We start from the raw sequence: 27,965 nt of genomic DNA, 5'->3' as shown, positions 1-27,965 counted from the left end.
ATCAGTTCATTAAACAGCCAGGATGTTCAATACAAGAAAATGTGGGCTGGACACATTTATTTTCCAACACTAAACACTGTAGCATGATGTCTTATTGATGATGCAATTTTTCATCTGTTCTTCATCTAGGAACTAAAGTAGTTGAGGTGAGGGCAACTGATGCTGATGACCCCACCACTGCTAACGGAGAGCTCAGGTACTCTTTGATCCAAGACCTATCTGCCTTCGAAATCCACAGCATCACAGGTAGGCTTCTTGCAGTGACGTCCAACATGACTATTACCCTGCAGCCACATTGTCTTTTTCTTACGCTAATCTAGAGGAGGTGTAGCTGTACAAGCTATTTTTACTTGAATATGAGTCAGAGCTGACCTAAAAGATAACACCCTCTCTGTCTGTCTGCCTCTCTCTCACTGTCTCTCTGCAGGTATGATCAGCTGCAAGATCAACACTCTGGACCGGGAAACCAAGAGTCAGTATGTGGTGGTGGTTAAAGCTCAGGACATGAGAGGAATGGCCTCTGGCAGCACAGCCACCACCTCTGTCACCGTCACCATCACCGACATCAACGACAACATTGCTTCTTTCACCAGAGGTAAGGAACAGACTGCTAGAGTAATATGAAAATCTATGGTAATAATTAAGAAACATTTAAGAGGTTGCTCATCTGGACACATTAAAATGATAACACACCTATAAAATATTCACAATACTTTCTTTACATATTTACTGTCACTATCTTATATACACAGCATTTACATATGTTTTCTGTCTGCAGGGATATATGAGCTGCAGGTTCCAGAGGACCACAAGTTGAATGAGAAGATAGGAACATTGGAGTTGGAGGACAAAGATCAGATTCAGAACAAACTTCCCTTCTTCACCATTCCCAGTGAGAACAGCAAAGTGTTTAATATTGAACTCAGCCCTAACAAGGATGGCAACCTCATGCTCAAACAGGTAGGAACGAACAGACGATATCTCCAGGCTAGCACTTTTTAAAGTCGTGTTAAATTCTGTATTTGTAAATCAGCCATAGTATTCATTGCTTTTAGTGTGTCAAGTTGATTTTTTAGTGGGAATACTGAATAATTTTGTAACATTTTTTCCTTTAGTGAATTTGCTTGCTGAGTTGAACTGTGTTTTTTTGTCCGACATACTCCCAAAGCCCTATCAGATGGGCTCGAGTAGCTCTTTGTTTTTACCTCTTTGAAAGATGCGGCACTTCATTGCATTATTTGATAGTATTCTGCAGCAGAGACAAACACAGTGGCTTTGGTTGATCACTGGCAAAAATGAATCCATACACACTATCCTGGAATTAGTATATTTTTTTCAATTATACTGTAGGTTAGCATCATATTAATGTTTTATCAATCTCTACTTTTTAAAATTTGTGGAGATACTCTACAATCTTTTCATGTACACCCTGGTAACTGCAGGAGTACTAGCTGGAGTAGAAGGTCTCAATGCTATAGTTAATCTAAATTAAATGAAAGTGGTTTAGGTAGTGTTACATACTCACGCTTTAATGTTCAGTCCCCAAAAGCAGTACGAACCTTATGTCCAAATAGTACAATATGCTATGTTTTGATGTTTGTTTTACATTGTAGGTATTTAAGTGATGCTTTCAGAGTGGTATGAAACATGCACACAAAAATAGATTTACATTACATTACCAACGTTCTTCAAACATCTGATAGCATAAGGATCAAGGGCACAGTGCCCTGACAGGATTTCCATGAAATATATGATATGTGTATATATGAAGTATATCAGTGTATTGACATTTTCAAAAGAGGTTTTTGGTTATGACACCGTACCCACAACATGGCCACCAATTTCCTAAAAAATCAAAAATAAAACTGCAATATCAAATATTAGATCTTTTTTTCAAGCCCAGAAGACCAGGGCCCGTATTTATCGAGCTTCTCAGAATTACTCATAAGAACACTGCTAAGAATTGAATTGACTCAAAGCTGTGCTTAAAAGTTAGTTATCAAGCATCATAGTCGGAATTTGAATGGAGTTTAGGACTAAATCTTAAGTGTCAGTCAGGATTTTGGATGACGATGTAGGCAAGGGCCAATCACTGAATAGTTTTCCTTATTTAAGAATATTCTCAGATAAATTCACGTTGAGCGGAGAAATTCCTAAGAGGAGTTTATGTTCAACAGACATTTGACAATTAAGAATTTTTAAGAGAATAAATTATGTACATACATGCTACGTATTCATTGGAAATGAAATAAAAAAGTTGATTTTTATATGAGCGCCATCAATTGCACCTACTACTCCTGGGAAGCCGGCTATTTCCATGAATTTTGTTTGCTTCTGTCAGATTACGGGGGGTGGTGTTGGGAAGTCGTTGCAATGAGTGACAATGTGTGGAGCTGTAACTGCCATAATTGTTTCCATGACAATTCGGCTTATTGATGGTTGTGACGGGCCAAAATCATTAGCATTGCTGCATTTTCCCTGTCGCAAATAAACAACCTTCAATTTAGCTGAAAATGTATTGCTGCGTAAAGTTAGTGGTGAGATGACGTCCCTCACCAACTCGCTGACAAAGATTATGGCTGCACTGTCTGACCCAGTCTAATTAAGTGTGTGTTGTCAAATAATTCAGAAACATTCTTCCTCTCCTGTAAGATTTGCGCATGGCAACTCCTAACCACTTGAGAGTATTCATGAGCTGCAGTGAGTAAGAGTGATTCTTAGCTTTGAGAAATTTGATAACTTGCTTTTATTTTTAAGTTTAAAAGTAGGAGTTTCATGAATTCTCAGCACTTAAGACTAAAATGGCACTTTGAGAAGTTTGATAAATACCGGCCCAGGCCTCCTTCTGGTTAGGAGAGCTATTTATTCATGCAGGACTTCTAGCAGGTTTACTTCACTGGATTGTGCTCTTCAGATAAAGTATTTAGGACATCAGAGAGCTGAAAATGTATTCTAATGAAATGAGCTCTGTAATAGCTTGTACCCACGCTGGCCTGGAATTGAATTGCTCCACAATCTACTCTCTCCTCAACTCGCCCCTCAGCTCTGTAGTCGTTCTCATCTTTCTCACAGGCTGTGTTTACTTGTACAGAGTAATCCAGCTATCGGCCACACTGCGGTTAAGGTCTTATTCCTTTTAAGCTGTTTACACATGCCTTTGATACCCTGCGACTGAGCATACCTGTTACCATGAATAATCCAGTTAACAGAATATTCTGTCTACCTGTGGTGTCCCATCCACAGATAAAACATTTAACTGAACAGTAGGCTATTTCTAATACAGGGGAATGAAATGATAATCCAAACAGAAATGTGACAGTAAGCACTGCTTGCAGCCACATATTTATTGACATGAAAGTGTATCTGTAACACTATGCTAGTCTCATTTTGTGCAGAAGTATTCCTATGCACGGTAACATGTTTGACATGGAAGAGAAAGTTGGCATTTTATTGTGTTTCTTAAATCCAGAATGTGAGTTTAACCAGGTTGTTTCAGCTGAGTTGTGACATTTAAAGCCTTTTTACACCTTGTTATAGACAACTGTGCTTGGTGAACAGACGCAGGTGTAAATGCACTGGAGATGAAGATAGGGGATGCATTTGAGCGCATAAAAAATAAAGTGCAAATGCAATGTATCCCCAGATGTCTGGAAATATATAGTTCTGAGGATGAATCCAAATATGGAACACGCTGATTTCAACAATGGATAACAAGCGACATGAAGTGTTAAAGTAAAGACAGCGTTAGACATTAAAGTTACGTCTCAGAAACATTATGAGGAACATGACGTTGAGTTAGTTTACTGCATTTTGGTGAGAGAACAGAGAAATGTTGGATTTCCAGCTGCATCAGATGTAGACAGCATTAATATAAGGTACATGTTAATGAGAGGTAGGAGTCTTCGGGAAACTACTGAATATCATTAATTCAGTGTACCTACTGTTTTAAGCCCTTAACCTTGGGGGTTCATACTAAATTATTTGGCCACATAAACATAGCCAATGCAAGGATTAGAAGAGTTCATAATAGGTAGTCTATGCTCAACATTAACTCAAATCATGATCGAATAATTATTCATTTTTGACTTATCGCGGACTTATGTCTCATTCACCTCTTTCTGGGATCCACAGGCTCTGGACTACGAGACAAAGCACAGCTACACGTTCACTGTCCAGGTGGGAGAAAAAGATCTGCATTTTCCTGCCGACAACGCGAAAAGTGCGGTCACCACAGCCAGGGTAAATATCAGACAAGACATCTGTTGTGTTCAAGCCATTCTATCACCCCACTTTTCATTAATTTTCTTTTAAAACAGGAAAGAAGGAAAAGTAATCAAATGTTAAGTTCAGCTGATTATCATGGCGGCAGCGTACATCACTGTCTGCTTCAGTGGGAAGAAAATGTTTTGTGCGAAAGGATTTGTTGGTTAACTCAACCTAAAAGTCACTGATTTGGAAACTGGAGAGCTGGTAAATGTAATTTTCTTTCTGTAGATACTGTATATTCTTGAGCATCTCCCAACTGTGCCACCGCTCAATCATCAGCTCTACCAGGGAGCCTTTAGTAGGCAGGTCTCAGTCACCATGAGTGACAGAATGAGTACGACAATGTAGAAAAAAACATTCAGTCCTACAATTGCAGTCCTTTTAAATCTTTAACGTTGACCTAATGTGCACAGCTTACACGCCAAAAATGTCTTTTAATTTTTATGAATGAATTTAAATTGACAGGTAAACATCAAGGTGTTGGATGTTGACGAGCCGCCAGTCTTCTCCCAGAACATCTACACTTTCACTGTGGTGGAAGAACGTATTGTGAACTTCATAGGAACAGTCACAGCCAGAGATCCTGACAAAGCCAACAACGTCATACGGTACAATGCAATGAGAGCTTCTAAAAAGAACAAATGATGTTATGAATTCTGAGTAGTGGCTGTTACACTGTTCCCTTGCTCTCTCTGTTTAGGTACTCCATCTTAGACAAGGACTGTCCCATCAGTGTCAACCCGTTAACAGGTCAGCTGTCCACCCTGAGGGTCCTGGACAGAGAGTTAGAGGCCACACACATGTTTCAAATTAAGGCACAGGAGGAGCCAAGTGGTACGTCATACACTTATTTATTAATCCTGTTTCCTTCAAACAATAGAACCTCAGATAAAAAATCAAAACCATGTGTGTGTCTTGAACAACGGTAATGTGCATTCAGGGAGGGAGTTAGAAAGGCCAAAAAGACAGTGTGTTCTCTTGATGTTCACCGAGCAGCTTTTCTAGATTTATTGAGGGCTGGGAGTGTAACACATTAACAGGGATTTTTAAAGATTTAACATATTTCCACAACACCTGGTCGACCCACATGGGAAAGGAGAGAGTAGGCAGGAAAATCACATTAGAGGTCTCTTTGTTCATTTGAAGCTTACAAACCAAACTATATATTTTTAGACCAGCAGTGAATGAAATCCAGAGATCTATTTTAGTGGCTTGTCATGATGTTTAAGGAACACAATGGTACCCTGAGCTTGACAAGGTCCTCGATATACAGTACATGTACTGTACTAAAGATAGTTTCAAAATCTCAGAACAAGAGACAGAAAAGAGACCTGCACATTTATCAAAAGATGAACATTCAAAAGAAATATCAATGATGTAAAATAATTGTAAAAGCTGCCAAACAAAAAGCTCACAAATAGAAATCCTTTTCAGTCACTTGACCTTAATCGGTTCCATCAAAGAAAGAGAGACACACGCCAGATCAGTATCATGGCTAATCACTGTCAGATCTGCCTATTAAGGTAAATAACTAACAAGCTGTGTGAAGTGAGTAATGTTAGACAAAAGTGACAAATTAAATAAACATAGTGCTACAAAAACTTGGAAGACTTTGAGAAATGTAGATGTATTTTATAGAAGTAACTGCTTTTACACATGACTCTGGGGGATTTAAAAATAAAATATGAAGAATTGATTATTTAAAGGGTAATTGTTTCTCCTGTTGGCACACCTGTATCCATCTGTTTTAACAGGATGATTTGTTTTCCCTTCATACTGTGGGCCCGTAGATGCATTAAATGAGATTACATTACATCATATGTATTACATGTAAGGATTATTTAATCCCCCAGCATGCTCTGAAAAATCCCTGCAAGCAGCTCATTGAAATATTTTGTGCATTTCTTTTGGCTATATGCTGTAAGTTGTCAGCACACTGTAAATGTAAATGCTCCGTACTTGTATAGCACCTTTCTAGTCTTCGACCACTCAAAGCGCTTTTACACTACATCTGCATTCACCATTCACTCACATTCATAAACTGAGCCTAAGTGCTCAAACAGAAACTAACATTCACACACATTCATTCACTGGTGGATGAATTCGGGGTTCAGTATCTTGCCCAAGGATACTTCTACATGCAGCCTGGAGGTGCCGGGGATTGAACCACCCCTGTGCTACAGTGCTAAACCAAATTATAAAATAAACCCCTGCAAGAAACACCCATCATTACACTACAGTTAATCATGTGCTGTTTTTTCACCTCTGTAGGTTTGGAATCATTTGTGAAAGTTAACATTATAGTTGAGGACATCAATGACAATAAGCCTGAATTGTCTGTGGATGAGATCTTTGTATGTGAGAACGACATCACTGATACGGTAAGAAGAACACAGTGTTTGCAGTAGGTTATCATATTTGGATATTTTTTAATACAACTTGACTGATATGTCTGTGTATTTCTATTGTAACTACAGACTCTGTATAAGCGCTGCCCTCTTAATACATATTTAGTCATTTAGTCATTATAGTCATTTATTTATTTCCAGTTCCAACACACACACCCAAACTCATGCAAAGTCAAAGGGCTGGCCTCCTCAGTTTGTTGTTATTATTTCACATATCATTCAAATAAAATTTCTTTCTAGGTTAAATCCCAGTCTGGAGGTCTAACTTTAATCCTAGTTTTATTTACTAGTCAGCTGTGGCTCACACAGTCTGATGACAAGATCTCGGACTGTAATTTGCATTAAATATGTCAACAATGTGTGTTAAACTGCATTTTGGTAATTGTGCTCAATTCACTAATATCCTGTATACATGTAGACTGCATTGGATATAAACAAAGTTAGTGTTTATTGATTTTTTGTCTTTCCTCAGGTGATAGGAACCTTGAGAGCCATGGATAAAGACGACCACCCGGCTTCATTCCGTTTCAGCCTGGCCAATGAGAGCTCCAACTTCACCATCAGAGACTATGGCAGTAAGTCTTGTGTGCACCGAGAATATATTTACCTTTCTTTTCTTGCTTGTTGCTCTAAATGGTGCTCGGAGGAAGCACTGGCCTCGACACTTGTTGCTATGCAACAACTGAAACTCCATTTGAAGCACAGTGCTTTGTTGCTCAAAGTTGAAATTATTTTAACTTCTCAAAGCATGCTTTGGTTCTCCCAGCCAGACAGGGGATTTAGAGAGCTTGTCTGAGACCGTAAGTGCTGTCTAGAATGCACAACAGCAAATATTGAAAATAATGAGAGCAAGTGCCTCAGTGGACTTGCAGATGACTTTCTGTGTATCCTAAACTAATCCCAGCTAAGGATGTTAAAGGAACATGTCACACACAGTGCTACTATGGTGCTTATTACCGAAAAAGCGTGGAGGGAAAAAGTGTACATGGAAAACTGCACCAAGAGGCCAACTCTTTATTTGGGAGGTGCATAAGAACATGCATATTTTGATTGTGTGTATCTTGTTCTAATAGTTTTAGGGCTTTTCAGAGATGTTGCAAAACATAACAGAACTTCAATCAACAAAGACTATGGCTTAAATTTAAAAGCTTTATTGATTTTTTTTATTGAAACAGACTTTGGCGTACAGTACTGATTAAATTTTCACTTAATTTATTTACAAAGACATAAAAATAGCTAAATGTATGAAAATTCTTCCAAGCATCTACTGCATCTGACCACTGTATATTTTATATACATGCAAACAAGTCTATAGTCATTAAAAAATGTCAGATGCTGGTAGTTAGCAGGATTAGGCAATAAAAAGGCTTATGTACTGCGGTGTCCTGACTTGAAAGCTAATGTCAGCGAAGCAATGTCCATCACACACAACATAAAAAGAGAGCTTTCTGTTACCCAAAGATTACTCTAAATCCAAAGTAGCATCTACAGTCAGTAGATCCGATGCTATTTGGGAGTAAAAATGTGTAAATATAAATGCACAAGCCATAAAATGCCAGCTCAAATAAACAGACCGTGACATAGATGATGGTGTAAAAACTCTACAGACATTTTCTTTGATCCAGACATTGATATTTAGGCAAAGGTTGGTGCTCTGTTACGTCAGATTTTCAGAGCCTATTTGGGTTATTCAATTTAGGACATAAAATGGCACAAGTAAAACAGTTATCATAATTTTTGATCATCACATACCCCTATAATACATGAAAGCCAGAGGAAAAGTATAACCAACTGTTCTAGTCAAATATTAAACGTCTGAATAGATGAAAGCCTTAGGTAGTCAGATGAAAGATTTAGGTGAAGAGTTACTATTTAATTTAAGTGAAACTTGAAACATACTGAAAGGAAGATAAACAGATGGAAAAAGGCATTAACTTGCCTCATCCATTTCCTCTCAGTTCGTGTCTGGAGGGGTTGACATGTTGAACTGATGGAGAAAAGGAAGAGGAAGACGGAAGAGAGCAAAAGGAAAGACAGATGAGGCATAGGTGGGAGAAAAGATGAAAGGAGGTGAGAGGAAGAGATCTGGATTAAGGAAGATGTGTGATATTAAAGTGAGACCATGTTAAAATGAGGAGAGGAGGCAAATATAAAGGATATATAAAGGAGATGGTATAATGAAGAGCAACAGAGGAAAAGAAAATATGAATGAGTGGAGGGTGGAGTAGAATGAAGAATATTTGGTAAGGAGGAAGAAAGATGAGAGCAGAGAAAGAAAACAGGTAAATCAAAAACAGTAGTATGTAAAAGGAAGGTAGAAAGTAGAAAGGGGAAAGAAGATTTGAAAGGGGGAGGAGGAAACATGGGAAAGGAAATACATGGGATAAAAAATAGCGGAAAAGAGAGGAGAAAAGGATAAGGAATGAAAGAAGAAATGTAAATAAATGGAGAATGAGATCAGGACACATCAAATGTTTAAAAGAAATGGGTAAGAGGAGGAAAAGAGAAACAGAGAAGAGAAATACAGAAGAGGAAATTATTTACAAGAAGAGAAAAGTGAACTAGTAAGATTAAGGAAATGAGTCAAGGAGAGTAAAGAGACAAAAAAGGACAACAGAGGAAAGGAGAGGAGGTAGTTCGTTGATAAGTGCTGGTTGTCAGTGTGAACCTCTGTTCTCCCCTGTGGCTCAGGACTTAGGCCCCCAAAAATCATCTGACAGCGCCTCACATCACTTAACACACAAACACTGCTTACACACACACACACACACACACACACACACACACACACACACACACACACACACACACACATGCAACAAGAGTTGCAAAGTGAGGGCTTTTAAAATATTTATCGACTACCAGCTCTTTAAAACTTGCAAAAACAACCATGCTTTCATTATGGGACATTACTCAAACACACACATGCGCGCGCGCACACACACACACACACACACTCCAACAGTCAGTGTAGCTGCATGGTGAAGTGACAGGAGTCTGTGTTCAGACCAGGCGACTACACAAAGCTCACTGCATTAATACCAGACAAGTGTGAGGAGGAGGAAGGAAAACAAAGAACAGAGAAAACAACTAATGAGATGCAAGAAGAGAACAAAATAGATGAAGAGAACAAAAGAAATATAGAGAGGACAGTGAGAAATATACAGAAATCCAGTGAGACAGGAAAGAGTTAGATTCAAACTAAGAATGAGCAGGAGACGAGACGGAGAAGAGGGATGAGATGAAGAGAGGACAGAAGCTGCTTTCATCTTTTATTCAGTTAGTTAAGGCTTCATCTGTACCCATGTCCTCCCACACACACACACCTTCATGTGTTGTAGACAGTGGAAACCTGATCCCATGAGGTGGTTGCATAAACCTTATTTGGATGTCAGACATTTTGAACTTTCATTGAATCAGAAAAAAACATATTTTCTCACTTAGCTCCAGAAGTATCTTGCCATTCAACTAGTCTGAGAAACAAAATAACTTTTGTGGTGTCTTTGAACAAGCTAATGAGCTTGCTGACTGGTGGTTAGAGAATCTGCCGGCCTGTAAAGCTATTGAGGCCATGATTTTGACTGACTATTGCTAGTATGTTCCCAGCTGGTTAGTCATTCGTTCACCAGGTCGAGAGGACGCGCCACTTTCTGGTGTGATGTGGACTTTCTAAAATGGTGGCGAATATAATTTAATGTGTGCGCTCAAATCACTTCAACAGTAACACAGATTTCTTGAAACAATGGGTCTCATGCAAGAAAATTTCCATTCTTATCTAAGCTTTGTCTTACTTTTTGTTTTTAATGTGTGCCACATTAGATTCAGCAAATGCTCCTAACTTCAGATAAATGCCTTCTGTGCGTAATTGTGTGTGTTCCAGAGAATTGTAAATTAGCATTATTAACGCCCCAATAATACCATATAAGGCTACTCGTCCTGCCCAATATGTCTGGAAGTGTTCATTTATGAAAATGACACCCAAGAGTAAAACAAAGAACTTTATGAGTTCAGAGATTGAGGTTCTACTTTAGGAAATTCATGAAGGGATGTTAATCATTTTTGACAGCATCAATTAAGGACATAGGGTTGGATCGGCTTGTCTGTTAGCTGTGTTGCAGCTCTGACAAGTTTCACATTTGCAGAAGCACAGCCCATGGTTATCTAAACTGCGACAACAACCATTCATCTGTCTCTGCCAATGTATCAGCACGCTGTCACTCTCTACCATGGACATGACGCACTAAGGCATCCAAAAGATTACACTTCCAGCTGACCTTATTACATACAAAGACAATTTAACCTTCAATTGGTGCATAATTTAAGTAATTTTGCAGTTTGAGATGTTCATATTGATATTGTAGCATAATACAATAGCATCAATAGCCATTTAAAATTAATTGTGATTTGAATATTGTCAAACAGTATGTCAACATAATTATGAAGTGTTTATACAGGATGTTCAAACTCAAAATTGCTTTAAAGTAATGACCACTGGACTTAGTGTTTATACCTAAGAGAAAATTCAAAATATGAGAAAATCGAGTAACAAAACTATTCTCACAAGTGGTTCTTGCATTCCTTTGGATAATCCACACTGTGACCTGGTTTCATTAGAAGTATAATTGTGAGATGATTGATATAAGCACACAAACCCTCATTTACAAAACCTGTCCAACAAAGTGGAAATGTATGAGGCAAAGGAAGGCCTGATTTCTTCACTGTAAGATCACTGTAAGATCTCTGAAGGGTGGAATCAGAGTTCAGTTTTAAGAAATGTGAGACAAGTCTTAGGAGGGATAAATTTGTTGAGCCAAGTGATTTACTATGTCTCCTTTCACAAGACCAGTATAATTTGAATTCAAAGTGCAAATGTCAGCAACACACAGGTTGTTTTTTATTTAAACTTGCCCTTAAACCACAGTTAAACTGTGTGTTTCTTTGTCTAAGAGTTTAACAGTGTGTGTTCACAAGGGTTTTTCCTGCCATTGTGTTCTCTGAAATTCCTCCAGCGTCGGGCTATTATGGAGAAAGGCTCTCCCCGTCGTCTCAGCAGGAAACTTCTGTCTACCGGGGATTTGAGTAATGACTATATTGTTGGTCAGGTCTGCTGAGGAGACATTGCTCAGTTCTGCTCAACATGTTTCGGTTCTCTTTGTATTTCTGTTCTTTTGTGTTTTGTTCTATTCCCTTTTAATGCTCTAGGACTTTCAGCATACTGACTTTTGACTTTCAAAATTTGTCTGGCCACCAATTGACCGCATTACGTTTGAATGATCAGTGGCCATTTTGTATTTGGACAGATGTTTCCAGTAACAACGACCTCATCTGCAAAAGAGAGAATACAACGTTGATGCATATATTTGAGCATTTACAACATTTTAGGCCTGTAGGATGCCATAATTTCAGGTTTTTAAAGTGCTGCCATTATCTATAATCCCAAATGACTCAAATCCTAAATGCACCAAACTGACATAATCACAAACGATCTGTCTGCCTTTATGTAACGACTCTCTTCTTCTTCTCATATCTTGTTTTATCTGTGGAACAGACGCTTGCTATATAAATAGACTTTAAAGACTCTGTATACAGAGAAGGTGAACATTAGATCCGCTTTACTGAGATGAAGTGATGAGTCAGACAAATTAGACATGGATTTTGCAGAAAGGAAAGGTACTTTTGTGTTGTGAAGGTGGTTGTCACTTACTGTGTATATTTATATACTTCTTTCTTAAGACGGCACAGCAGACGTCATGGTGAAACACGGGCCATTCAGCCTGGATGACCCCAAGGATTACAGTGTGGATGTGCGCATCAGTGACGGAGGACGACCCATCCAGACCAGCATCACCAAACTGGCAATCAAGGTCTGTGTGTGTTTTTGTGTGCGTGGGCTGTGATGTACAAAAATACTTTTAATACAGTGAAATAGTTAATCACATGCAGTGTATAGTTTAGGTGACAGTAAATGAATACTGCTTGATAAATCAATTCATTTCACTTATGTACTTATTGATTGTTTGTACTACTGGTTGTAGTCGTGTCGGTGTGACGCCAGAAGGGTTTATACGCATTGCAAAGCTGGCGCTCGGAGGATGGGAGTGAGTGTTCATGCCCTAGTAGCCATTCTGCTCTGCATACTGACCATACTGGGTAAGTTTAAGTTTTTTTTCCCTTTCTTTTTATCTCTTCCTCACTTTCCTCCTTCCTTTCTTTCCTTCTTTAACAGTCTCTATCTTTGGTGGAAAACGCTCATTGCTGAAGTTTTTTGAACAGCACTTGTCAGAGATCATCTGTCAGGGTTTTCATCAGGCTGGAGACAATCCTTTTTTTATGCTCTTCCTAAGAATGCCTGAAGAACCTTTCTTTTTGGTGACCGTTTTTTTTCATCTTCAAGAGCTCCTTAAAGGGAAACTCAGCCAATTTTACACATCAAAGTCTGTTTACAGGTGTTAGGGTGTACTGCATATGTGGGAAAAAAAGCCTTTTGTGGCTCCAGAGGTAGCTGTGTAAGATCTGATAAATTGCCTCAAGTGACTTTCTTGAGCCAGTTGGGTCTGAAGACTACAAGATTTGAAAATGAAAATAAATAAATAAATCTGGGGTTGTGGAGTTAAAAAGAAGAGAGCTTACCGGACCTCTGCAGCCCACTCCTCATCTCTGCTTGAGGCTGGAGACTACATTAGCCACTATTACAATAACACACACGAATCTCTGACTGAACTGTTGGTGGCCAGGTTGCACTGTGGGTAATGTAGGTGCCAGATTTTGACAAGGAATACAAATGTATTGAGAAAACATTAAGAAAAAAAGACTGCATAATTTTAAAAAAACTTTCCACCATGAGTCTGACTGAATCTGATGTTGTAGGAGTGAAAAGCTAAATTGGTGCAGTATTCTGTTAATGATTCCTAGATTTACTGTATGTAAAAATGCTGTATGCTGTACTTGTTTATCTTTGGAAATGATGAGGTGACACACATCATTCCCAGCGTCTGTGCGTTTATGCTACTGAAATGGAAAAATCCTTGCCAGTAATAAAGCTTGGATGCTGGAAGCACAGATATTGTTGCAATAATATACTGTTTGGCTTGTGAGTTGCAACAGTATGCTTAATGATTTGAAGCTGGAAAAAAACATTTTACCAGTAGCTGAAAATCTTTATTAAAATGAAAATTACATTTTCCTCCAGTGAGAAGGTGATGGGTAAGTGGTGTGTGTTTTAAAAACATAATTTCCTGTTTATTGTGTGGCCAGTCACGCTCATTTGATCCCAGGGACCCGAATGTTTTAGAAAACATACTCTGAACTCTGACTTTATTTTATTTTGTAGTTGGAAGTAGGAAATGTGTTGGAAGTAAACAAATCTCAATCACAATTAAACACAAGTGTATTCCAAACAAGCAGGAAAAATAAAATGCATCACTTCCTGTGTGGCTCTGGGTTTGTTTAGGATTTATTAAACATGTGAAATGCTCACAGTTTGAATTGGTGACAGACAAAAACATTAATTTGTGAGAAAATGTGGATGAAGTCTTGTTGTTCATCAGTCTGTTAACAAACAGGTGCAAAAGACCTTCTTAAAACCACAGAGTTTTTATTCTCTGAGTGGTATTCATGAAGATGGTATCAGTGATAGATGTAAAACGCCAGCACAGACTGATTGGGGCATGTGCACAGATTCACTTGCCCTTGCTTTGCGGTAAATACGGTTTGTGTTTTGTGGGGAACATATCCCCTCTCTTTGTTGTTGGTTTTATGAATAATGCAGCTGCGGATGTGGAAATAATGCCTGCGGTTGTGAGCTCAATATTCTCTTTGATACCTTCACCCCCTGCTCTTTTTTTTCTGGGGAAAAAGAGACACTTGTCATGTTGGATGAGAGGCACGCCGGAGATAGTTGGCCAAACAAGAGGGATCTGGGATGAGTAGTGCTGTGGAAGCAAGGCAAAGAGAAGACGAACTTAAAGATTAAGAGGGACGGAGGCGGAGTGACAGATGGAAAAAAAACGTATATCTAGACTTAGATATGGGAGGTGGAAAGGGGTGAAACAGGCAGACAGATGAGAGGAGAGTGAGACAGAGAACTGAGGTGGAATGAGACCGACTGATTGACAGAGCGAGACAGAAAGAGGTTAAAGAAGAGAGTCACCGAAGAGGAGAATTGTGGGAAAAGCAGCAGAAGAATAGGACTGGTAATGAGGAGAGTTTATCAGCTCTTTAGGTGCCGTCTGCTTATCAAACACCACCAAACACTCAACCTATTAACTATTAATACACTCCTTCACTATCGTGCCTTTTCCCCTCCGTTTTTTCCTTCATCTCTCTCTTTCTCTTTCCCTCTGGGTCTCTCTGTCTCTCTCTCTGTCTCCCTCTCTTCCCCTTTCTGTTTCTCTTTCTCTTTATCAAACACCCCCAACGCAGGAGAGATTAACTATTTAATGCACTTGTCATTATCTGCCAGGACCCAAAGCAATTTACCGCGCTCCCCATTCACCAGCGTATTTTCTCACAAGAAGTCGGGTTTGACACACGAAAAGAAATTTTTCTCACTGGTTTTTGTACAAAGAAAGTGCTTCTTCTTCTTTTTTTTTTCTCTTTTCTCGTCCCTCTAAGTCTGATATCTCCAGAGCTTATTAAACTGCAGAGCATGTGTTGTAAAAGATTAATCTGTTGGTTTCCCAGGCAAACTTAAATTAGTCCCGCTCGCCCTCGACTAAAAGGCATGGCTAATGCTGCCCGTCTGCTGAGAGAAAAAGAGGTTCATATCGGGACTGAGGCTTGGGGCCTAATCTAATGTCAAATGTATCCTTCCTCTCCTCATCTGTCTTCTGTCTTGATTTCCTCAGCCCCGACTTCTCCCATTTCTTCCTCCTTCCCTCAATTGTCTTGGCTGCTCTCCTTATGTGTTTTTCTTTTCGTTTGATTCTTTCTCTTCCTTGTCCTCATTCCTCATCTCTGAAATTCAGGGCGTAAGCAAGAAAAAGTACAACTTAACTTTGTTTCTTTTACCGCACTTCAACTTCAGCTTCAATTTGGACAGTCTAGACAAAAGAAATGCAACAAAGGCATTGCAAAATGGGAAACTGTTCGAACCAGGTTTTCTGTCGTCACATAACCTGTAAATGTCTATTTACGCCTTTGTAAATGTCAAAATCTCTTCCTCTTTCTTTGACCTTGTCGTTTGGTGCTTTTCCCGTTTTCATATTTTTATTACAGTTTAGCTTGAAAGACACACTTTGATTGCTCGCCCTATATTATAGCTAGGACTTGGTTCTTAGACTGATCAGACCAAGGTAGACTGAATTTAGGGCCCACTGGTGTTGACAACCAGGAGATAAAATCACACTGAGTGTGGTCTTCCATGGTTTCTGCCTCAACTCATTCTACTATTTTAAACATGTTTAACCTTTATGACTTTGACAGAACAGTTCATGCCACATAGTAGGAGAAAAGTTTACAGTTGTTATTTAAATCAGGAAGGCAAACAGGAGCACAATATAATTCTCATTCTCATAGGATTTTTTATATGTACTCAGTCGTTCAATATGTGCTCCTTTTGGATGGTAAGACAAAAAAACACTCATCTTGAAGTGTGTTCCCACCTTTATGTGGGATCTTTAACAAGCCTTCCGTATCATGACTAAATACATAACTTCTAACCACAGTTGACACACAGCCTATTACTTTTTCCTGATTTACCACTCCTATCACTGGGACAACCTCATTAATCAGTGGCTTCCAAGCCCATAACAAATTTCTGTTTCAAGTCCGTTCCGTTCTGACACTGCTATGGTTAAGGTCTGATTAGATTTAGGCAGAATCTAATTTGATTAGGGTTAAGGGAAAACCATGTTTTGGGTTAGAAACCAGCTTTTGCTAAATTTTGGAGACAGGAAACGCCGACCCATTCTACTATCATGACTTTCTTCCTCTGCGGACTTTGTGGCTCTACAACAATTTCATGCTACTTCCATCTCTGCTCCTGAAGCACAATAGTCATAATTCTTACAGCTGCTAGAAGTATTTGTCACTAGAACAAATGTCAGTTTTGTGCATTTTCTAATGATTTTATTTTTCAAGACTCTTATCTGCACATACTTGTCTTTACTCTTTTACTTCCTTCCCTCTATTTGCCCTCTCTTCTTCAGCCCTTTCTCCCTCTTTCTCAGTTGTTTATTTATATCATCATATGCCAGGTCCAACTTTTCTTCCCTTTCCTTTCTTTACATCCCCCTTCATCCTGTTTTCCAATTCTCATTTCCACTTCCCGACCTATATTTACTGAATCTCTCTCGCTGCTTCGTATGTTCCCCTCGCTTTTCTCTCTTTGTGGTATCTGTTTGTCTCCGGCTGAGTAGATTCATTTGAGGTTTTCATGCTAGAGGCAAATGCCTCAGACACTTTAAACCATCCACTCCTCATTTTCTCCCCTCATTCTTGTTGTTTTCTAGTCTCATTCCCTCATTAGTGTTCCACTTTCCTAACTTGTTTCCTGCCCTCATTCTTATTCTGTTGTGGTTTTTCTGGCCTAATTTTCTCTAATTTTTTAAAATTCATATAACTGTTGGTCCAGCAGGAGATATTGCAGGACAGTCTGTCTGTGTTCTACAGTGGATGTCTTCAATTTTTACCAATTCTTTCTATCTTTATTTAATGAATAGGGTTTTCACAATTTATATCTTTTATCTTTTATGACCTGAATACATATATTTCCTTCATCTACTTGCTTCTCAGTTACTGATTTCCAAGGATGTCTTTTTGGCAGCTTTAATCTTGCAAAGTCAGACATCACACTGGTACAAATTGCAATTTTCATCTGCAATGTTGAATTTATGATTGGATGCATTGGCTGTCAAAGCCCATCTCATGTTCAGTTTTATTAACCTCTGCCCCTTTTGTCTAAAATAAGCAGATCATTTCATTCAGTTACATTATCTTAACTTGTGTTGCAGATGCTGATGACCGTGCTGTCAAAGAGGATTCACACTCATCAAAAACCTGCACAGAATTAAAAATTTTTTCTCTGCTATGCTCTTCAGTCATAGTGATCCTGTTTGTGATGAGGAAACGCTACCAGAAGGATTCTCTGGCCAGCATGAAGAACAGCGGAGAGATTCACGAGCAGCTGGTCACATACGATGAGGAGGGAGGAGGAGAGATGGACACTAATGGGTATGTAGATGAAAAGAACCCACTTTTATTTAGAGAGAATCTGAATATAACTAAAATAGCTGGGATTGGCTCCAGCCCCCCGTGACCCTGTACGCAGGATAAGTGGTTGACGATGGATGGATGGATGGATGAATATAACTAAGAGAGAGAGCTTAAAGTAACCTGGGAACACACTGGCGCCACAGGTGTTCCAGATCACACCAATCAGTCACCTGTAGAGCAAACACAGTTACAGGTCACAGATATACAAATGACAAAATGGGTCAGTAGTTATGTTTAACATGTAATGCAACTAAAATATTTATTTTATTTCTTGCTTAATTTAATGTTTGCTTCAATTAAAGTCCTACTTTTACTATTTTGCACTCTTTATACTTCATAGAAAATCCTAATCAACTCTCTCCATTTGAAATATTTATTTTCTTCTCCCAGTTTATCTGAAAGAAATCATTAAAGGTTAATCTAGCCCAAATCCAATGTAATCTATATTTAAGTAATATTAAGACCATACATAATCTTATACACTATCCATACTGCACCAAACTTAACGCTGTCAAAAGCTATGATGGTTTGGTAATAGTGAACAATGGATTAAACAAGGAGCAGAACTGAAACCACTTTCTGACTTGTTTTCCGAATGTCTTATATGTTTTAAAAAGATGAAATTGTACTTGCTGGGTGTGAAATTAAATTAAATACTATATCTTATAATCTTAGGTTATCGTTTTATTCCCTCTGATGGCACTTTGCTGTTTATTCTCCTTATTTTGTCGTATTTAGGACAGACACGACACAGACATGGTTAATGTGAAAATGACCCCTTGGAAACATTTAATTATGAATAAAAACAGCTCAGCTCATGGCCCCATGATCCCTTTCTTAGATGAGTTAACCAGCTCTTTGTAAGCTAACACAGTGTTCCTTTCTTTTAGCTATGATGTCTCAATCCTCTCTTCTGCTTGCCACGATGGCTCCCTACTCCGTCACCCGGACCACCACCCCCACCCCTCTCTGTATGCCATGGTCCAGAAACCCCCTCACCACTCTCAACCCACTGCATGTAAGGGTGACATGGCCGTGATGATCGAGGTGAAGAAAGACGAGGCGGATCACGACAGAGATGGCTTCCCGTACGACACTCTCCACATCTATGGCTACGAGGGACCAGAGTCTTTAGCGGGAAGTCTGAGCTCTCTGGACAGTTCGTCCACTGATTCGAACTTGGATTATGACTTCCTGAACGACTGGGGGCCGAGGTTCAAGACCCTGGCCGAGCTGTACGGTGTGGATGGACCTGACTATTACCATCAATACTGATGGAGACCGTCTGCTAATAAGCATAAATGATGCCAAAATACACACACACACAAACATCAGAAACAGCCATAAAATACACTCACACAAAACCAAAAGCATGCAGTAAATACACACACACACACACACACACACACACATACAGAAACAGGCTTTGATGCTGTCCATTTTACAAGGAGACAAGGAGATCCGATCTAGCAGACCACCGTGTTCTCCAACGACTTCTCTAGCTTCTGAAAACAGAATCAGGGAGCTCTTATGTCCAGTGTAACAACTAACTTTTGTTATTAATTGTAATTCAGTGAGTCCGTTAGTATGTCGAGCCTCCCCAGTCTGTTCACCACCATTAATTAAATAGTAAATAAGAGCTTCATCAAACTCCAGGAAGTTGAAGTTGAGGAGTTTTTGGAGGTTCATTTTTTGATGACATGGTTCCCTTTTGCCTCCTCCAATGAGATGCTGGAAAGATTTCTTAAGTAACACCATGACGTGATGCCATAGGATGAGGAGAGGACTAAAGTGTTTCATAGATGTTCAAGAGGATTGATTGTTGGTGACAGTGAGTGTATCACATACATCAATGGATAACTGATGGGTTAATCAGTTCACTGCTGGCCAGCGATGTTAAACAGTTATTCAAATGCTTTGTGTCCTTTTACAGTCATTTCATGTCTCAGCTCCTTTATGCAGCACCTTTTTGCATCCCCGTTTTTGTAACTGTGTTACAGGTAACAGTTTGTATCCGGTCTCCTCTAAAATGAGTCATTTCTGTGCACCTTTATTCATCTACATATTCACCTACCACTAATGCCTATTTCTTAATATATTAATAAACTAAATTGGGACAACTGAACAGGGCACAAAGCCTATATTTACCACAGAAACAATATTTCAACAGTATGCATTATTTGTCTTATATTAAAAGACATCAACTCATCATCTGGATATGAGCTCATTTAAGTATATTGACTAATATTAGAATTTTGCTTAAATGGTTTAAAATGTGTTTATTTCTGTCCTACTGGTGATGCAAAATGGTGCATGTCAGAGCAAGTCATTGTTGATCTGAGATTTTTACCATATTGTCTTCTTCCGTCTGTTACTGAGGGCCTGTTATCTCTGCTAACTTTGATGTGTTTTTTTATATTTGACAAAAGGGCCACACACACGATTATTTTTGATCTGAAGATGATGATTTGATTTGTAAATATGATTGCTTGAGGGGCTTATTGTTTGAGGTGAAAAACTTTGAGCAGCCACAAGAGTTTTAACTCAAAGAGGTTTGAATTGTTTGATCACAGCGAGATGCCAGTTTTGTGAGCTTTATCTGAAATACTAAAAAGGAATGCCTTTAAGGAAGGTTCAACACTGGAAAACTCAGAGCATTGATCAGTCTGTAATGTCCAGTGGGTTATTTTGTTTCATTGCATATAGTTACAGATTTACTTAATTTCCCATCTTGACACATCATCAGGTGTTTGTTAACAGGGTCAAGAAAATGGTCAGATAAGGTGCATCAAAAGTTCCTGATATTTAGCACTGTTCTTCTGTTCTTTCCCCTCTTTGTGTATTCTGAAACATCTGAACTGAATGAGTCATTTTCAAAGTGAGTAATTTTGTCTGAGGAGATAAAAGACAATAGACAAGACAGGCAGAAAGAAAAGGAAATGGCACTACTGCTGCTCAGACAGAATTATAGTGTGTTTCCAGGGTTTATTTGACAGAACATATCATCATGGTTATTGTTGAGATGAAAGCCCAATTCTCTGAGGCCCACTAGGACAAAAGTCATTCAGAGAACTCAGGAAACCCAGAGTGGCAAAAGCAGCTAGTTGGGCAGTTGTGATGGCTCTGAGGTGGCTTGAATAACTTTAACCTCTCATCCTTTTTGGCTACTGTTGTTCGTTGTCCAAAAATGTGATGCTCTTTAGATGAATTTTAGGATATTTATTAAAAAAGGCACTCTACTGATTATTCATAAATAAACTACTTCTTAAATGAAGTCTGTGCCATCTTACAATGAGGAAAAGTTAGAAAGGCTTATTGATTTGTCAGTCATTACTTTATTAATATGAAAAGTCTACTTTTAGTCATATAGGCTACAGTTTGTCCAACTGTTGATTTAGTTTCCATCTTAAAGAGTGTATTATCCCTAAATATGGATACATGACGCTTGTATTTTAGCATGTGGTCACATTATAAACAGGATAGTCCACACAGAACCATACAGTAAAAGTGCACTCCTTGGAGCCGTACTATGACTTTTTATGTATTCAGGCTGCAACTAATGATTGTTGTTATTGTATATCGATCTGCATAGAGCCCAAGTTGCTGCTTGTTTTGTGTGACAAATGCAAAACCCAAAGATATTCAATTTACAGTGATATAAAATAGCAGAGAAACTCATAAACATTTAGTTTCAGAGGTCAAATTAGTTGCCACATGGATAATTTTCGTAATTAATTTGTCAGGTCATTGGCGCCTATTTGTTGTAAGTGAAAGATCCCTTTGGTCGCTGTACTGTATATCCTCTCATAATGTTGAGGATATGCTGTCTACTCGCTCTTTAGTAGCTCTTTAAGTAATCAGGAACAAGTGCTGCCACGAACTGTTTGGCTGGCCAAAACTATTTATCAGTGACTCAGTACCATTTAAACAATAACCACAGACATTTAGGCTTATTGTATAAATTAAGACTCTGAAGTTAAATCATGGCCTTTCCAGTTAGAGAGCCATAGGGCACAAAGGTAAAATGTCCCTCACTGTCATTAGTAAGAACTTATGAATCAGTTTGCTTTATTGTAAAATGGTGCCCATCCCCATTAAAATAGTCTAGTTGACTATGCAATATTTAAATACAATGCTGTGCCATGTTCCCCTCTGCTGAAGACACAGCCATGTGTCTTCAGGACTTTTCTTTTAGTTTTTTAAATTACATTTTTTCTTTCCAGTTTAGAGAATATAGTTTATTTATTCTCCTGTTTATTTTGTTTTGCTTGGACCTGAACTTGTTTATTAAAACTCTGGCCTGTGTGGAATGCCATTTGATAAACGATGGATACAATAGCTGGAAGCCCTAAGAATGCTTTCCTGTTAGGGTCATAATACTTAGAGTAGCCAGCTCTTCCACCTCACTCTCAGTCTTTCACTCGTTCTCCTGCTCTCCTTGTTTACTGCGTCATATCTCTCCGCTCTCTCTCCGTCCTCTAATCAGCTAAACCAAACAGTGGAGTCAACTTCCTGTCCATCTGGGGCGTTGCGCCCGCCCCTTCCTGTCTGCGTTATCTCCTGTGAGCCAACACATTGTGCTCACTTCCCGTTAGCCCGGCCTGGGAAACAGCTTTGGAGAGGAAAAGGGAGCAAGGCAAGGAGAAACATAGGATGAGGGGGTTAACAAGAAAGTAAGATGGAGAGAACAATGTAGAGCAGAGATGACTTTTCCAGCTGAGCAAAAACACTTCAGAGCAAAGATGTGTGTGATGAAACGCTGAGACACATGAAAGCGGAGTTAACATCCTGTTACCCTCGTATCTTTATGAAACAAAGCTGAACACAGCATTCAGAAATCAATAAAGATTACTCACAGGTGAATCTTTGATTCACGATAGGCAACTCCTAACTTTAGTGGCTCCAAGTGGCAGAAAAAGAAAATGTTTATTAAAATAATTGGAAGGACCTTTAGCCTCTGTTTATGCCTCTTATGTTATCATTTTTACATTTCTAAAAAGCGTGCACTGATGTTTACATTTGGATCACAAGTAGACCATTTTTCTTGTCAAAAACAAATGAAAAGACAATGTTTAAAAATCTTGGTGAGGCTTGTGACAGCTCCTATTACTGCTGAAGACATTTGCAAAATCCAATCCAAAATAAAGAGGTTTTTTTTTTACCGGTTTTATAATGTCTAACATTAATTGAACAAACAGTGGCTTACTTTTCTGGCTGCCATCTTAGTTTGAAAGGAAGAATGGAGACTCACCTTGTGAATCAAGTTAAAATTCTACTTCACTGTACACTGGAGGGAAAATGTTTTTTTGTCCTGTCATGTCAGACCTGTTGCTTTCAAGGAAACAGTACTGATTTGTTTTTCTACTTATATTGTGTTATCACCGTTATCATTGATTATAGCTTTTTTTTTTTTAAATGGGTAGGCCTACATGAACAAAAACTTTGTTGTTGAAATCAGCAGCATGTAGCATACGGAGGTGCTCCGTTATCTACTTTCATAACAGCAATAAGTGTTGTGTTTGCTGCGGGAAAATCTGTGACATTTGGAGAGGTAGATGTCTGCCAATTTTTTTTTCCACTTGTTTGGTTCTGTTCTAAAACTGTATGTAAAAAAACATACATATATACATTTCCACATCTAAAACAATAATTATAGACCCTCAGTCGTTAAACACCAAAATATGAAGCATGTGTTTAGACAAGTACTAAGGTTGATGTGATTCCTTTAAAAGTGTCATATTTGTTCGTGTGCTGGCAACATAATGACTTGGGCATGTTGTTTTCGAATGAAACTGAAATTTGTTTCTTTCCGCCCACCATTTAAAACACTCATTTAGTAAATGTCATGTATGCTGTAATTACACAATGACTCATCAGCTATTACACAACATTAACAAATTCATTAGGATTCCTGTATTCTCAAATGTATCTCCATAATCCACTATGTAACAGTGATGCCATTTTGTTGAGTTATCCGGAAGATATTTTATTTTTATTTGTTGGCCATCAATGGTTGTTTGAGAGCATTTGCCTCCTTTATCAAATGGTGAATTGCTTAGGATCCAGACAGTGAAAATAAATCTCTCAGGTTGGGATTCAGGCACACACAAAAAAAGTTGTTCAATCTTATGTCAAGAAACAAACGCCCCATACGTATTAATATGCTTGCTTGAAAAACCAGACCTTTAAGTGATACAACGTCATCTCATCTGTTCATGATGGAGCATTCTTTGAGTGAAATGTATATATTAAAAAAATGTGCCTACAGTAATAGTGATTTTGTTTTCTCTGGCCTCACCTTGTTTATATTTTGCCTCAATTACTGTATTTAGAAGATGTTAACCTTGACATGATCTCATTTTTCTATTGCTGTAAAAAGGAACAATAAGTTGATTTTCTTGAAAATGAAAGAGAGTAGTCTTTGATGTACGAGTGACTGCCCGACTGAATATGTGATCTTCTGTTTGTGTTCACGTGTGTGCTTGTGATTGTATCCTTGTACATACAAAAATGGGTGTTAAACCTATAAAAAAAATAGCAACCACATAGAAAACATTTTCTTCTTGTGTAAATACAGCAAGGGTTTTCAAGGGAGCAAAATGTGCCTTTATTCTTTAAAAAAAATGTAATTAATTTTTTGATGGCGAACACAATGTTTTCTATATTGTTTTTATGGTGTATAGCAACTACTTTTTATTACCTGACATTTTTGTAAGTGTAGAATAAAAATAAACACTCAAATAAGTTTTGTTGTCTTGTGATTGGTGTTTTGAAGTTCTACGACACAAGAAATCAGTTTTGATGTTTTTATGAATCAAACTACTTAATTTAATGGCTATAAGACCAGTATGACCAAGAAAATTCTCTTTTCCCCCTCATCAAGCTAAGGAGGACAACTAAAAAGAAAAAGTGAATAAGAGCAGATGAAAATATTTTCTTACAAAGTAAAAATATTCAGTTACAAAACAAATGTTTGTAGGGATTTAGATTTTAAGGTTGATTGAAAAACAATGACATCATGTGCTGTTATTAGAAAAATCACCTCTCATGCCCATAAAATGAGAGAGTGGAATTTGCTTACATTAACCCCGCAATAGGTCTGGTCAGGTATGTAATTTGTAGCAGATTTTCACCAATAAAATATGAAGTTTGAGAGCTGACATGGATCTGAAAAACAAAAAACTTATATATCACCAGTCAGGTTTCACAAGATCCCATGTGGTGAAGATCAGCTCTGATCCTTTTGTGTAAAATGATCCAATATGTCAATTGTTACACATTGTGAGGTGGTGTGAGCGAAGCTCTGATCACCTTCACCTTGATCTCTGACATGTGATCAGATGTGAGTCCAGAGGATATCCTCTGTTTTTCTCTTTTTCAAACCAAGTGTAAATTCACCACAGGTTCATGCAGTTTTATTATTGTAGGAGGGGTCTGAGCTCCATACGTGTAATCCTTTCCATGTGAGACATGAATATAAGACATGACTGAGTGGACAAGATCACAGGGGTAAAAAGAGAGAGAGAGAGAGAAACCATGAGGGAAATGCCAAAGTGACGTAAATTCTCTCAGTACATCTTGAGCTGACGCCCTGCTGGGACCCACTTCAACCCCCCCACCCCCCCACACACACACTTTTAAATATCAACATAGAAGCATTTGTGACTTTGATCTGGCCAACAAATCTCACTTGAAAATAGGACCAGATGTGCATACACCTTCAGGCTTTGTACAACGTAATGTTATATGTGACCGCACATATACACGTATGTGTGTCAGGAAGCTCAATTAAGTCCAAATACCAAAATTTTTCTTACTGCTTTACAAAACAATCCATGTGACAATTCGGAAAAAGACTTGTTACAATACTTCTACCTTTTCTTCTGAGAAAGGACAGTGAGTTTACTTTTTTTTTCAACTTTTGCACAAAACAACTAATATTGACATTTTTCTAGCAAGAATATACTCTCAAATTCAGACCACATTGATGTTACATGCATTCGATCATATCTGCTAAAAGGTTGGATCTAGAAAAGTTACAGATTCCAGCATGCTTAAGGTTACAACCTTGGCTCAAGTGTACACACAGAGACACACAATATATTATAAATGCCTATTAAATGTACTGAACTTAAAGAAGGAAAATAACATGTTGTGTGGAGATATGAAAAGAGTCGTAGTCTAACGATGAACCAAGTGGATTTGTTCGGTTGGCCAATAGAAACACTGATTCACTTTGTTTAGAAATGGAGAAATGATTTTTCCTTACTTGGAGGATATGGCTGCCCAGTGAAACCCAAGGCCACTCTCAGGTGCATCCAGTTACTCTGACAACCCACCCTGACTGCTGGAAAGGGGAAGAACAAGCACAGCACAGGTGGACAGACGTGTAGGCTGTAAAAATCTAATTCATCCAACCTGGGAGAGCATTTTCATACTCTTACAATAGAGAGAGGCAAAACACATTACATGTGTTTAGATGACACTGGGTGTTTGTCCATAACATCCAAAACTACATAATATATTTCTCTCTAATACCACCTAATCAGGAGCAGGAATGCTTTTAAAAAGCTTTCAGTGAGCCTTGTGAGCTGCACATGCACCAGATTCACTCAGTTATTCGGGTGAGGAGGATGGCTGGAAGATGTGACGGATGTCTGCAGGAAGGAGTGAGTCTGAAAGGAAAGAGAGATCGAGAGAGGAGTGAGACATACTTCCATCTCATCTTCCCTCCTCCCTCAACCTCACCTCAACTTTGGTCTAGTTGTGGCGAGAATGGGACAGGACCAGCTGGCGGCAGCATGCTAAACATTGTGTTATGGTCAAACTACAAAACCCGACTGTTAAACTGAGGCATGGTTTATCCTTGAATACAATTACATGGAGACTTGCAAATCGATAATCCTTTGAAGCCTGATCAAAGAAAGTCTGAATTTCGAAGTGGGCTGCAGTGTGTGTTTACATGCAAAAGGAGTTGATACGGGTAGCTGTTTACATGACTGCTACATGTAATCCAGTTAAAGAATACTCTGCGTCTTGTCAAGAGCTGTTATGTTTTTTTCTGTTAGATTGATAAACAGCAGGGATGAATGTGAGAGAGTGGCACAGTAACCTATGCACACTACAACATCAGATGTTTGATATTTGTAGGGTTTTAGGGTGGAATTTTTCCAACCTGCTATTCTCTTTTGTAGTCTCATCACCTAATTTGAAGACGATCATATCTTTTTACTACAGAAATATGATACTGCAGCCATAAAAATGAGGTCTTGAGTCTATGATGCATCCAAAAAAATGTTCTCAATACATCAAGGGGGAAAACATTTTGTACACTGTAGAGAAATGCCACATAAAGAGAGTGAAATATTAAACACAAGACATTTCTGTTTTATAGTCCATTTCAGTAAATGCAAAACTCTTGATACTTTATCTTGCATAATTTGATTCACATTTAGCTATAATTACACCTGATGCACAGTATTTGGGATCTTTGTAAATGTTGGAATACTAACAAGAAGTCAGAATAATTTTAAATGGTTTTAAACAAGAAAAGTAAGGTTTAAAGATTCAGTTGAATCAGTCTCTCTGTCCAATTCAACATGAAGAATGTATCCATTGTCAGAGACAAACTGATGCTGTTTCTACCAGCTTCCTCCTTGTCTCCTTGCCCACATCTTTCGATAAAATCTCATAAATAAAACCTCTGTCCCTATTGTTGTTACAGGAGAGGAAAAACTGTTTTCGTTGGGGTGTCTGTGCAAATATTTCACTGTGGTGTAACACAAACATCTACAGACTAAACACTGTGGCTCACAGGTTCTGGCCTCGAGCTGTGTATCAGGATTTGCCTTTGGGTGTCTTTTGTTTCATGTCCTCAGTTGGTCTGTAAAGCAGATGTTTTAGTCTTTGTCAGAGTGGCATGTAGCTATGAAGGTAGAACATGGCATTGCGAGATTTGGGGGTTTAGCTCCCTATGTGCAAGTCGCGGTAGAGCAGGATTACTCAAACGTACCAGTACCATTCCCATATGGACGCCCACTGGAACGAGGCCTGGTCCTCATTCCTGGTTTGAGAAGC

At 38.5% G+C, this 27,965-nt stretch overlaps 1 protein-coding gene across 1 annotated transcript in view; it reads left to right on the top strand.

Moving 5' to 3' along the window:
• cdh5 (cadherin 5) overlaps positions 1–24,633 on the top strand; it is a 35,819-nt gene extending 11,186 nt beyond the window's left edge. Inside the window, exons 4-15 of the mRNA XM_038736980.1 lie at positions 130–246; positions 428–595; positions 779–960; positions 4,132–4,239; positions 4,732–4,874; positions 4,967–5,100; positions 6,538–6,647; positions 7,147–7,249; positions 12,408–12,538; positions 12,710–12,824; positions 17,714–17,846; positions 18,779–24,633. Coding sequence (XP_038592908.1) covers positions 130–246; positions 428–595; positions 779–960; positions 4,132–4,239; positions 4,732–4,874; positions 4,967–5,100; positions 6,538–6,647; positions 7,147–7,249; positions 12,408–12,538; positions 12,710–12,824; positions 17,714–17,846; positions 18,779–19,163 — 1,829 coding nt within the window. The 3' untranslated portion in view covers positions 19,164–24,633. The remainder of the gene's footprint in view (positions 1–129; positions 247–427; positions 596–778; positions 961–4,131; positions 4,240–4,731; positions 4,875–4,966; positions 5,101–6,537; positions 6,648–7,146; positions 7,250–12,407; positions 12,539–12,709; positions 12,825–17,713; positions 17,847–18,778) is intronic.
• Positions 24,634–27,965: the final 3,332 nt, after the last annotated feature.

Source organism: Micropterus salmoides, unplaced genomic scaffold (assembly GCF_014851395.1).
Source record: "Micropterus salmoides isolate LMB-PRFRI ecotype aquatic unplaced genomic scaffold, ASM1485139v1 Ms_hic_scaffold_22, whole genome shotgun sequence".
Classification (NCBI taxonomy): Eukaryota; Metazoa; Chordata; class Actinopteri; order Centrarchiformes; family Centrarchidae; genus Micropterus; species Micropterus salmoides.
This window is presented reverse-complemented; position numbering and strand designations above follow the sequence as displayed.